Source organism: Salmo trutta, chromosome 27 (assembly GCF_901001165.1).
Source record: "Salmo trutta chromosome 27, fSalTru1.1, whole genome shotgun sequence".
Lineage (NCBI taxonomy): Eukaryota > Metazoa > Chordata > Actinopteri > Salmoniformes > Salmonidae > Salmo > Salmo trutta.
This window is the reverse complement of record NC_042983.1, coordinates 16,136,394-16,150,103: the sequence shown is the minus strand read 5'-3', so window position 1 is coordinate 16,150,103 and position 13,710 is coordinate 16,136,394. Positions and strand designations below refer to the sequence as shown.

At 40.8% G+C, this 13,710-nt stretch overlaps 1 protein-coding gene across 1 annotated transcript in view; it reads left to right on the top strand.

Annotated features, from left to right (window-relative positions):
- Window positions 1-3,087: 3,087 nt before the first annotated feature.
- The window catches only part of LOC115164435 (sodium- and chloride-dependent GABA transporter ine-like), a 61,027-nt gene continuing 50,404 nt past the window's right edge, over window positions 3,088-13,710 (top strand). Inside the window, exons 1-2 of the mRNA XM_029716898.1 lie at window positions 3,088-3,826; window positions 10,238-10,372. Of these exons, the coding sequence (XP_029572758.1) occupies window positions 3,586-3,826; window positions 10,238-10,372 (376 nt within the window). The 5' untranslated portion in view covers window positions 3,088-3,585. The remainder of the gene's footprint in view (window positions 3,827-10,237; window positions 10,373-13,710) is intronic.

The following is a 13,710-nucleotide window of genomic DNA, read 5'->3' as shown; positions in this document are numbered from 1 at the left end:
GTCTTATCAACATTTTTATAATGAAACTAGTTAACTTTGATTTGAATAATAAATTTTGGTCACGTACAGTACACAGATTTGCAGATGCTATTTCAGGTGCAGCGAATTGCTTGTTTCTCTAATTGTGTTGTATTACTGAATGAAACTATGGAGATGCACTCAAACAAGCCTTTGTGATTTAACTTACATTATGTTAACTACATTACTTTAGCTTTGAGCAAAACTTGAATATAATCTAACCTATTCTAGAAGCCTATAGTTTGTGTATAATTTTAATTTATTGTTCACTTGTTTTTCAACAATGTCAGGTACAGGCAGGGATGAATGGGGTAAGACACAGGGGGTAAGAAATAATTTGAACATCACAGGTATAAATTCCAGTAAGAATCGTCTTCACGGAGGCTGTAAGACCCTTTCTCCTTGAAATAGAAATTCTTCGACTTGACTGCCTCTTCAAATGGTAAGGTCCCTTGCACCATAGGGACACTTAACATCCACCATGGCTGTGGTGCCCACCAGACCGTCCGGTGAGGCACCCAGGATCCCAGATCTCATGACCCAAAGCCCTTTTTAGAAACGAAGGAGTAACACGCTTGGCCCTAACCACTGCTCCATAATTGCTGGCTGTCAACCTCCCTCTTCTCATGGTGTGCCAGTTGGGGTTGATGCGCCGTCCAACTGTTGCCTGTCGTATAGCCTTCTGTGCTCCACCAACAGCGCCATCCCAGCCAGGATGCCTGCATACTCCAGGTGCCCTTGTTTTTTAACAATGTCCGGTACAGACAGGGATGGCAGCGGTTTTTCTGGTTCAGGTTCAAGGATCATTTGAAGTGCTTGTAAAATGCACTGTGTGAAAAATGAATGGTGGAAAGACGATTGGAACCATTTCCATGTTTGACCACTAGGTTTTCAAATCAGATCACATTTTATTTGTCACATACACATGGTTAGCAGATGTTAATGCGAGTGTAGCGAAATGCTTGTGCTTCTAGTTCCGACCATGCAGTAATATCTAACAAGTAATCTAAACATTTTACAACAACTACCTTATACACAAGTGTAAAGGAATGAATACGAATATGTACATAAAAATATGGATGAGCGATGGCTGAACGGCATAGGCAAGATGCAGTACATGGTAGAGTACAGTACATACATATGAGATGAGTAATGTAGGGTATGTAAACATTATATGAAGTGGCATTGTTTAAAGTGGCTAGTAATAAATGTATTACATCCAATTTTTAATTATTAAAGTGGCTAGAGATTTGAGTCAGTATGTTGGCAGCAGCCACTCAATGTTAGTGATGGCTGTTTAACAGTCTGATGGCCTTGAGATAGAAGTTGTTTTTCAGTCTCTCGGTCCCAGCTTTGATGCACCTGTACTGACCTCGCCTTCTGGATGATAGCGGGGTGAACAGGCAGTGGCTCGGGTGGTTGTTGTCCTTGATGATCTTTTTGGCCTTTCTGTGACATCGGGTAGTGTAGGTGTCATGGAGGGCAGGTAGTTTTCCCCCGGGGATGCGTTGTGCAGACCTCACTACCCTCCGGAGAGCCTTACGGTTGTGGGCGGAGCAGTTGCCGTACCAGCCGGTGATACAGCCCGACAGGATGCTCTCGATTGTGCATCTGTAAAGGTTTTATGGGTATTATGACGCGTCCGCTATGGCGGACTTTAATATTGCTCAGCAGCGACTCAAACTTTGCAGGTGTTTCTGATTAATAAACAATGCCATGCTGGTGGGTGGTACCAATCAAATAAAACCCAGCCTTCAATTAAACATAGGCGGAAAATTATTTATACGTAATTTCATAAGACACGTCATTGGCACAAATTTGCATGAAGCGGGCAGTTCGGTTTTGCCACTTCAAGCCCAAATATATCATACTTTGACTAAAACGCTGACTTATTGACTTACATCATTGTGCAACATCATGGGTAAACTCTGGCCATCTTTCAATTCGAAAAAGTTTTTCGAGGATTTCTAATGGTGTGGGCGTTTAAACTGTCCCAGTTTATATGATGTCCCACTCTTACCGAATTCACCCTATATTGAAATCTAAAACCACAAGATCTCTTTGTTTCTGAGTATTACTGATAATTGATTTCCTTAGTGAGGCTTGTTCCTCCAAATAAAATTATTAAGAATCGTATCTAAATCCTTTACAAGTCAAGCGATAATGAAATATAATCCACTGAAAAGGTTTGATTTGAGTGTTTACACAGGCAGCCCAATTCAGATATTATTTTTCCCTAATTGGTCTTTTGGCCAAACACATGCAATCTTTTCACGTCTGCGCTTTTTCAGAGCTGATCTGATTTTTTAAAAGACCAATTAGTGAACAAATGGGTCTGCCTGTGTGGACGCAGCCTTTAAAACGGTGACGTCAGACATCGCACCAATGATTTAAATATACACTTGATTTTTAAGGGGCACTGTTTTGAAGCCCCCGCGCCTCCATCTTGGCACTCCCTCACTGTCGTAAAACATATTTTGGAGCTATAGAAATGCATTTATTAATGTCTCAGTTCGTTTCTGCCACGTTTATTATATTAAAGACCCCTTAATGCATATTTTTATATAATGTGAGCTAAACATACAAATAAAACCTGAAAAAATGTATAAAAAACCTTTTCCCTAAAGTATAATTATTAGAGACTACTAATGTTGCGGTCGTCCCCACTACAACAAAATAAAAACTTTATGTAATTTTGTAAATACATGTGACACTTAATTGAAATACTGTGGAATTTCATTCATTCTTATGGAGGACTGCGCCTACAGGGTAGAGCCAATATGGCCGACCGGTGGCTTCAGAGCCTTGTCAATGGCCAATACATAGCATCAGCAATCCAGGGATTATATTCATAATTGCATCACACTCGACTCAGACCAAATCTTAACCTTAACCACACTGCTAACCTTATGCCTAACCCTAACCTTAAATGAAGACCATTTTTGTGTTCATTAATTTTGACTGCCAATTCGTAGTTTGTGGCTGTGGTAACTAGTGGAAACCCACAACAAGGGCATCGCTAGGAAACTACGGCACGTAGGGGCGGGTACCCGATTTTTTTTTTTTATGGCGGTACATAAGCAGGTAGAATGAATTTTTAGGACAATGTTTCGGTGGGTTCATTGAGGTATAATAAGAACGGGTAGGTTATCGGGAGTTTAGTGCATATTATCATGCATGTGAATTGATGGTAAATCGGGGCATTACTTGCGATCAGTCAGTCTTCGAATGAGGTGTCACCTGATGCCTACAGTAAGATAGCGCACGTTGTAGGCTAAAGCTAGTATACCAATATAATTGTGTTTCATAAGGGAATTGAGTTGTCCATATTGTCTGTAGCCTATTTGCTTTAGACATTTTAGTCGTGCGCCTATTATATATTTCCTGCTATAGGCTTTGTTCATAATATTCAGTATTATCCTACTGATTTATTCTGTTATAAAGGTTCTCGTCACATTTAGCCTATTGATTAAGCTGAAAATTCGACTGTTATCTGTTAGTAAGTGGCATAATAGCCCATAACTTAATTGAAATTGTTGGTGAGAGTTAATACTATTACACTTTACAATGGGAGTGGGGTCCGAAAAGACATCATCCACCACCAAGGGGGTCTACAAAGAGGAGACTGATAATGCTTTGAAAGCACCCTTAAACGTAGATGCTATGTTATCAAAGAAAGTGGGGCACGCGACAGCAGAAAGAGCCACCTGGGGCCGCCGCCTTGAGTTCGTCCTCGCGTCAGTGGGGTACGCGGTGGGACTTGGGAACGTGTGGCGCTTTCCATACCTCTGCTACAGGAGCGGTGGAGGTAAGCATGTATATGTGGAAGTATAAATCCAGAAAGATTTTTCGGTTTGTTTATTTTAGAAACCAGTCAATTTGCAATCCTGTTTGTTGCAATTTTTTTATTGCAACATACACATTATAAATGCAGTGAAATGTGTTGTTTTACGGTGTCAGCCATAGTAGTATAGAACCCCTGGAGCAAATTAGGGTTAAGTGCCTTGCTCAAGGGCACATCAACAGACTTTTCACTTTGTAGGCTCGGGTATTCAAACTGGCGACCTTTCGGTTACTGGACCAACATTCTAACTGCTAGTCTACCTGCCAACAGGTATGAGCCATCTGTGATGTAGCCTACATAAACTTTACTTGTGTATGTGCCTTTTGGTTGAACAATAGCCTTACTAATTAAAAAAGGAGAAGCCTTTTCACTATGCAATAACAAGGTTGCTTTCAGAATAAAGATAATGTGTTAATTTATGTTGGATATATGTTTCTTGAAGATGTATGACATTTTGCTTACTTGCGGATTTTAATCTTACTTGCATGCCTTTTTATAGAATATAGGATTGAGCCAAATGATGCCATATGGATTCTGTTTTTAATAAAATGTTGAAACTTGGATCTCAGGGAATCTGTCTGCCCCATCCTCTGAAATACACCGCAAAGGAAGACTTTCAGGTTGAGATTAACGTCAAGATGTTATGAATATAAACTGGACTTCTTGAAGGAGCCAGGAGCCACACGACTAATTTTGCTGGGACTGTCTTGGAGTGGTCTAAGTGGGGAGGGGAAAACTGAAAACGAGCTGGAACTCTTATTTGTATTGTTCTATTAACGAATTATCACCAGGCAGGCAAAAACTATCCCAAACTCTATCTTTTCAAACAGCTCTTACACTAAAATTATGATCATTTTCACAGTATTATTCAAACCACATAGGTGGATATATATATATATATATATTATATATATCTCACAGGAAATCATGTTTTTGACTGCACTGGTCCTTTATTGTTGCATCATCATCATGACTTTGCATTGCCTTGGCTTACACCTGGCACAGCTGAGATCTAGGCATGTGTGACTCGGCAAAACATCAGACCTTCCCAAACAACAGACACTGATGATTATGTGTTCTGTTGTATTTCCTCGTTAGACTTGCCTAGTTAAATAAAGGTTAAATAAATACAAATAGTTTACTTCTTCTCCTGCTTTGCCACGGACCTCACTGTATAACAGAAATGTACTACCTTGACAGATACCATTTGCTCAGGCACTTAGAAGGCACTGAATTAATCTAACATTCATTGACATCCCTGGTTTATGTAGCAGACATAAATTGGATTTATAATCTCTTGGGGGAATTGCCTCTTGGTCTAATGGTCAAGATGTATGTTTCTCCTGTGAGGAACCAGGGTTCAGATCCTGTCTGTGAAAACTACAATAAGGGGTCTGTATCTCATTCCCTCACCCGAGAGCTGAAAACAAGTATAAGGACATTTCTAGTTGTAATTTAGGGAATTAAGACTGTCTGTCTTGGTTTTATTACAGTAAGACACACCATGTGTTGCCTATTCATCCTCCTTGGTGTTAAGCTATCTGTCATGGTAATTACCATATATGACCGTTTCCTGGGCTAGCAGTCCAGACCTCTATCCAGTTACTGAGATGCTGTATTAGTGGTAGTAGTAGATAATAGTTGATGGTGAGTCGAGTTTCAATTGAATTGAACCAACATTGAGAGTTCATTGTTTCTTGTATTTGAGTGCTAGCTAAGCAACTTCTCTAAACCAATGATCACTACTGGGTAGGGCTGGGAATTGCCAGGGACCTCGCGATACGATATTATCACAGTACTTAGGTGCAGGTATGATTTATGTATTGCGATTTTCACGATTCTATATGTATTGAGATTTGATGTTCCAAACATATTGCTCACTATGTCTGCTGCAGAAAAGACAAGAGAGCAGGAGATCTGTCATGGAAATAAGTGCTGAAAACATGTTGGCTTACTATTTAAAAAGAAAATGGAGAACAAGCTATAGGATGAAAAATACCAGAGTTTTGGCACAAGGGGGGGGGGGCTTGGGCCTCAGGCCTTGAAAAATACAAAATTCAAGGGGATATCAGTGAGAAATGCCGTGGTAAAGGCTACGACGGCGCCAGTGCAATGAGTGGAGCTTACTCAGGTGTTCAAAAGCGCATATCACGGGCCTACCGAGTGGCGCAGTAGTCTTAGGCACTGCATCGCAGTGCTAGCTGTGCCACTGGAGATCCTGGTTCGAGTCCAGGCTCTGTCGCAGCTGGCCGCGACCTGGGGACCCATGGGACGGCGCACAATTGGCCCAGCGTCATCCAGGTTAGGGGAGGGTTTGGCCGGCAGGGATGTTCCTGTCCCTTCGTGCACTAGCGACTCCTGTGGCGGACCAGGCTTGGCTGGATTGTGTTGGCTCTCGAACTTCTCCTCTCCCAAGTCCGTTAAGGAGTTGCAGCGATGGGACAGGACTGTAACTACCAATTGGATACCATGAAATTGGGGAGAAAAAGCACACATCAGACCGAGAGCCTAATGCTTCTTAACTAGTTATTTACCATCCCTATAATTTTCAGCAACATCAGGGAAACTGGGCATAAGATTTGTGCTTCATGTACAGCAGTTCTGTACCATCTTTAATTGAGCCTCTCATTCTCCTTAATTGCCGGCTTCAACACGTTACGGAAAGAGATTAACTGTATACGAAGCTCTGGGGACAGGTCGTCTGGATACTGGACAACCAATAAATTGTCAGATGCAAACTGATTATCATCTTTAGCGGACAACTGTCCTTGAGGGCTTGAACAAAAAAAGCGGTTTGCGATTTCGTTCATACTAGTGAACCGCTATTTGAGTTGTGTGGTTGCAATATCAACAGTCCCTTATCTATGGTATACAGTGCATTCAGAACGTGTTCAGACCCCTTGACTTTTTCCACATTGTACTTTACAGCCTTATTCTAAAATGGATTCAATTGTTTTTTCCCCTCATCAGTCTACACACAATACCCCGTAATGACAAAGCAAAAACTGGTTTTTAGACATTTTTGCAATTAAAATGATTTTTTTTGCCCTGAAGCCACTCCTGCGTTGTCTTGGCTGCGTGCTTAGGGTTGTTGTCCTGTTGGAAGGTGAACCTTCGCCCCAGTCTGAGGTCCTGAGCGCTCTGGAGAAGGTTATCAAAATCTCTCTGTACTTTGCTCCGTTCATCTTTCTCTTGATCCTGACTAGTCTCCCAGTCCCTGCCGCTAAAAACATCCCCACAGCATGATGCTGCCACCACCATGCTTCACCGTAAGGATGGTGCCCGGTTTTCTACAGACGTGACGTTTGGCATTCAGGCCAAAGAGTTCAATCTTGGTTTCATCAGACCAGAGAATCTTGTTTCTCATCGACTGAGAGTCCTTTATGTGTATTTTGGCAAACTCAAAGCAGTCTGTCATGTGCCTTTTACTGAGGAGTGACTTCCGTCAGGCCACTCTACCATAAAAGCCTGATTGGTGGAGTGCTGCAGAGATGGTGGTCTTTCTGGAAGGTTTTCCCATCTCCACAGAGGAACTCTGGAGCTCTGTCAGAGTGACCATCACGTTCTTGGTCACCTCCCTGACCAAGGCCCTTCTCCCCCGATTGCTCAGTTTGGCTGGGTGGCTAGCTCTAGGAAGACAAACGCACACTAGCCTAGCCTCCCCTCTGAGAGAGCCTGCACACACACTATGACACAGCCATGTGTGTCTAGCTGGGGCTCCTTCAGGCTGTTTCTGACTGGGGTCAGTGTGGTAATGCTCCAGCCTGGAGGGTGGGAGGCACAGCCACAGATGCACACATGGCTTACACATCACCCAGCCTAATCTCACTGCTCCCTGCAACAGCAACAATATCCTTTCCCAACAGTCTTACTCATAGCGGCCTACAATGAAGAGCAGGGGGGTAATGGAAAAGGTTATCCTACTTCAAAGACTACAGGTTTTCATGAATATCTTCACATTCCTTATAAGTTATCCCTGTTTGAATTCATCTGGGGAAGAGCTTGCGTCTTGGCACAAGTCTTAATACTCCCATGGGAAAAAAACTGGTTTTTAGAAATGTTTGTAAATGTATTAAAAATAAAAAAAACGGACATTTACATAAATGTTCACATCCTTTACTCAGTACTTTGTTGAAGAACCTTTGGCAGCGTTTACAGCCTCAAGTCTTCTTGGGTATGACCCTACAAGCTGTATTTGGGGAGTTTCTCCCATTCTTCTGCAGATCCTCTCAAGCTCTCAGGTTGGATGGGGAGCGTCGCTGCACAGCTATTTTCAGGTCTCTCCAGAGATGTTCAATGGGCTTCAAGTCCGCGCTCTGGCTGGCCACTCATGGACATTGAGACTTGTCCCGAAGCAACTCCTGCATTGTCTTGGCTGTGTTTTGGGTCATTTTCCTGTTGGAAGGTGAACCTTCACCCCAGTCTGAGGTCCTGAGCACTCCGGAGCAGGTTTTCATCAAGGATCTGTATTTTGCACTGTTCATCCTTCCCTCAATCCGTCCTGTTGCCCAGTCCCTGCCTCCGAAAAACATCCCCACAGCATGAGGCTGCCGCCACCATTCAGGTGAAATAGTTCCATCTTGGTTTAATCAGACCAGATAATCTTCTTTCTCATGGTCTGAGTCCTTTAGGTGCCTTTTGGCAAACTCCAAGCGGGCTTTCATGTGCCTTTTACTGAGGAGTGGCTTCCGTCTGTAAACTATACCATAAACATTTTACATTTTAGTCATTTAGCAGACGCTCTTATCCAGAGTGACTTACAGTAGTGAATGCATACATTTCGTACATTTTTTTTTCTCCCCGTACTAGTCCCCCGTGGGAATCGAACCCACTACCCTGGCGTTGCAAACACCATGCTCTACCAACTGAGCCACACGGGACCTGCTTGGTGGAGTGCTGCAGAGATGGTTGTCCTTTTGGAAGGTTCTCCCATCTCCACAGAGGAACTCTGGAGCTCTGTCATAGTGTCCATCGGGTTCTTGGTCACCTCCCTGACCAAAGCCCTTCTCCCCCGATTGCTCAGTTTGGCCAGTAGCCAGGTCTAGGAAGAGTCTTGGTGGTTTCAAACTTCTTCCATTTAAGAATGATGGAGATCACTGTGTTCTTGGGGACCTTCAATGCTGCAGACATTTTTTTGATACCCTTCCCATATCTGTGCCTCGACACATTCCTGTCTCGGAGCACTATTTACAATTCCTTCGACCTCATGGCTTGGATTTTGCTCTGACGTGCACTGTCAACTGTGGGGCCTTTATATAGACAGGTGTGTGCCTTTCCAAATCATATCCAATCAATTGAATGTACAACAGGTGGATTCCAAGTTGTAGAAACATCTCAAGGATGATCAATGGAAACAGGATGTACCTGAGCTCAATTTCGAGTCTCATAGCAAAGGGTCTGAATACTTAAATAAGGTAAATAAGGTATTTAATATTTTTAGTTTGTATAAATTTGCAAAAATGTCTAAACCTGTTTTCACTTTGTCATTATGGGGTACTGTGTGTAGATTGTTGAGGGGGGAAAAAAAATGTGAATTCATTTTAGAATAAGGCTGTAAGGTGACAAAGTGGAAAAAGAGAAGGGGTCTTAATGCTTTCCAAAGCCGCTGTATCTTGGCACGCATCATTCAAGACTAAGTTTAAGTTGTGTGCAGCGCAATGGACCTACAGGCCATAGTGAAAATATTTGCACACAAAAAAGGAGGACTTCAGGAGACCGGGGAGTCTCTCTTGTTGGATTTAATTTGATTTAATTTACCTTGAATATTGCAGCCCATTTGTGTAGGCTATTAGCCAGACAAAATCCGCTGAGTTTAACAATGAATAATGGCTGAATTTATCCTCAAGCCGACTACTTTTTTTTTCTCTCATTGTTTGGCTATGTGTTTCATGTGTCATTTAAAAGAAAAAGTGTATAAATAGCAGCCAAATACAATATATAGCTATAGATTGTACACTGCAGAATGAAACAATCCCCACTAAGCTAGTGATTTGAGGGTGGACTGACTGTATTATTTGGCATTAATAGACGCAACAACTTTCTATCCAAGCTGGGAGGTAGCGTGAGGACGGCTCATGTCATGCAGGTTCAAGTAGCCTATACAGGACAGTTGTATATTAAAATAAAAAATATATTGGTAGCTGGTTAGTATGTTGCATCAAACACTTATTTTACTATCAGCAATGTTTGAATTTCCGACATACGTTTCTGCCACCAGCCAGCAATTTGTGACACTGTGTATAGCTTTGTGAAATGTTACGCTTAACAAACTCCGACCTTGCTGCAAATACTGCAAATAAAACAAGACATCTATTGTTTATTTTGAACACTTCTTGTGTTACTAATCTATTTGGCTCCATATCTCCCTTCGTTTAGGTGCCTTTCTCATTCCTTACTTTCTCATGCTGTTTCTGTGTGGCATCCCCCTTCTCTTCATGGAGTTTGCTATTGGGCAGTACACCCGTCTGGGACCGGTGCATGCTCTAGCCACAATCTGCCCCTTGTTCAAAGGTGAGTGATATCCACAGGCCTATGGTTCCCAAGGCCTCACATGTTTAGCCTTTATCCACCATTTTCTGTTGGTTTTAGTCAACCTGGAAGAGTCCAGCAAAGAGACAATGATATTTTAATGAGCGCATATGTACAGTACGCCTACTTGGCACAGGTAAAGGGATTAACATGTGGAGGTTCAGGTTGCTCCTTTGTTCAAAAGGGGAAGGGTTTAATAAACTGTTATCAGGTTCCGGTGTTACTCGACAATGTCATATGACTCAAAATTGGCTTTAAACAATAAAGTAACACGTCATGTGTCATACATAAGCTTTCCAGTACACATTGTGTCTGATGGATTATTTTTAAATTAACTATTTCCAAATATCATTATTAGTATGGACAAAGCCTAAATCATTCTTGTAACTTGTTATGGAGGTTTATCACACATCATATGTTATACGTTTTCTTTTGTGTTAACGTTGATCTGAAAGGCTTATTGATGCCACTAGAAATGAAACGTGACCAATAATGTACTTAGTAATATGTAACAGACCCATCCTTATAGACCAACTAAGGAGAAATGTGATGAATTGTATCAAGTAATTTTTTTACGTTTCAGTTTAATTTGGTTAGATGGGTTTGCACCTGTTATTTTCTGAAGTGAATAAAATCATATTCCTTAACCTCATGTTCAATGTTTTATGTTTCAGGCTCCTCTGAAAAGAACAGGTGCAAATGTGAAGTAATACAGAGTAAAATCCACATTTGTGAGATTTTTTTATCCGTGACAATTAACTGTTGGCCAGTCTTCTTTCCATCTAGTTAAATAGTACACTGACATGATGTTTGCCCCATTTTGGCTTCACTTCACAGTGAAAGGAGTGATCCTACAATGTGGGCCTAATTAGTTCAAAAGGAAACCTGTAGTGTGTGTGTACTTATGCCCAGTTTGGTTTGGTATTATAAGGTGATGTGCTGATAAACAGGAATCCAAGTGCACAGGTTAAAAAAACATAGAATGAACCTTCCCACTGGGCACCACCTGCTTGAATCAACTTTGTTTCAACTTAATTTGTCAACGTATAGTGATGTGCAATTTAAGTGGAAAATACATTGGATTTGAAAAAAGTAATCAACCGTTTTGAGGGTGACATTTTAACCACAGGATTATGTCATCATGGTAATCAAGTTTCTACATAGACAAACCTTGTATAAAATATGTTGAATCTGTACCTTAAAACAATGTACTGGAGAATTGATTTGTCTACAGCTACCCTCTGGTCTCCTATCAAGGGTTTTAACCAAGCCCTGCTTAGCTAACAGAGCAAATTAATCATCAATGATGCCATTTAGGCCTATATAATCTTTGCAAAGTCATCAACAGCTATTGTTTAAATTCAACACAGAATTCAACAAACAAAAGGCCTAGCGAAATGTAATGATATTTAGGGCTCGATTCAATCTAAATATCAGGTATCACTGAAGTGTTACAAATTTCCCAATTTGAAATCTCTGATGGAGCCTACTTACAGTGCCTTCAGAAAGTATTCATACCCCTTGACATATTCCGATAAAAAATAAATAAAAATAAACAATAATAATTAATAATTTTATTATTTAAAAAAAAAAAATTCTTACAGCCAAATTCTTCATGCTCTGTCAAATTGGTTATTGATCATAGCTAGACAACCATTTTCAGGTCTTGCTGTAGATTTAAGTCAGAACTGTAACTCGGCCACTCAGGAACATTCACTGTCTTCTTGGTAAGTAACTCCAGTGTAGATTTGGCCTTGTATTTTGGGTTCCCAGTGTCTGGTGGAAAGCAGACGGAACAAGATTTTCCTCTAGGATTTTGCCTGTGCTTCATTTGTTTTCTTTTTTTATCCTGAAAAAGTATTACAAGCATGCTCATAATGTGATGCAGCCACCACTATGCTTGAAAATATGGAGAGTGGTCCTCAGTAATGTGTTGTATTGGATTTGCCCCCAAACATAACTTTGTATTCAGGACAAAAAGTAAATTGCTTTGCCACATTTTTTACAGTATTACATTATTGCCTTGTTGCAAACAGGATGCTTGTTTTGGAATATTTTTATTCTGTACAGTAGTACCTACAATGTTGTTGATCCATCCTCAGTTTTCTCCCTCATGGTGAAATCCCTGAGCGGTTTCCTTCCTCTCCGGCAATTGAGTTATGAAGGATGCCTGTGAGTTAGGAAGGATGCCTGTATCTTTTGTAGTGACTAGGTGTATTGATATGCCATCCAAAGTATAATGAATAACTTCACCATCCTCAAAGGGATATTCAATGTCTGCTTTATTTTTTACCCATCTACCAATAGGTGCCCTTCTCTGCAAGGCATTGGATAATCTCCTTGGTCTTGAATCAGTTTTTGAAATTCATGCTTGACTGAGGGACCTTACAATTATCTGTATGTGTGAGGTACAGAGATGAGGTAGTCGTTAAAAAATAATGTTAAACACTATTGCACACAGAGTGAGTCCATACAACTTATTACGTGACTTGTTAAGCACATTTTTACTCCTGAACTTTAGGCTTGCCAAAATAAAGGGATTGAAAACTTATTGACTCAGGACATTTCAGCTTTTAATTTTTAATTAATTTATATACATTTTGAAAAACATTGTTCCGCTTTGACATTATGAGGTATTGTATGTAGGCCAGTGACCCAAAAAATCTAAATGTAATCAATTTTAAATTCAGGCTGTAACACATCAAAATGTGGAAAAAGAAAAGGGGTGTGAATACTTTCTGAAGGCACTGAATGCAGCGTTAACTGTGAATGTGGTCTCTGCTAATGAGGGGACATAGCCTTTAAATTCCGATCACGCTGTAATGCTGAACTTCAGTTAATGTTGCGTTGATGTCAGCACAACCAAATATCAACATTTGAAGGAGATCCCACTGGGCACAGACGTCAACGTGGAAAACACGGTTGATTCAACCAGTGTGTGCCCAGGGATGTACTCCTTGGATAGTTCCATCTGTGCCACTGACGGTCTGCCATGAATCCAATTTATAAATAATTAATTTGCAGAAGAAATTGAATTAATGTCTCCATCTCAAGCAAACATCTATGTTAAAGAATGTAAAGTGCATTTAAAGTTTGATTTGATTTAGTCCTATTCTTCAATTTAGATTTTTGGTTGAGATGGAGATGTGAATCCAACATATCAGTTATTCATTTGTAGACTAACTGGAATTAAAGCCAGACTAAATCAGTGGCACTATCCAAGCAGAAGATATTAAAGCCAGATTAAGTCAATGGAACTATCCAAGCAGAAAATAAATCTCCTTCAAATGTTAATATTTGGTTGCGCTGACGACCAAACC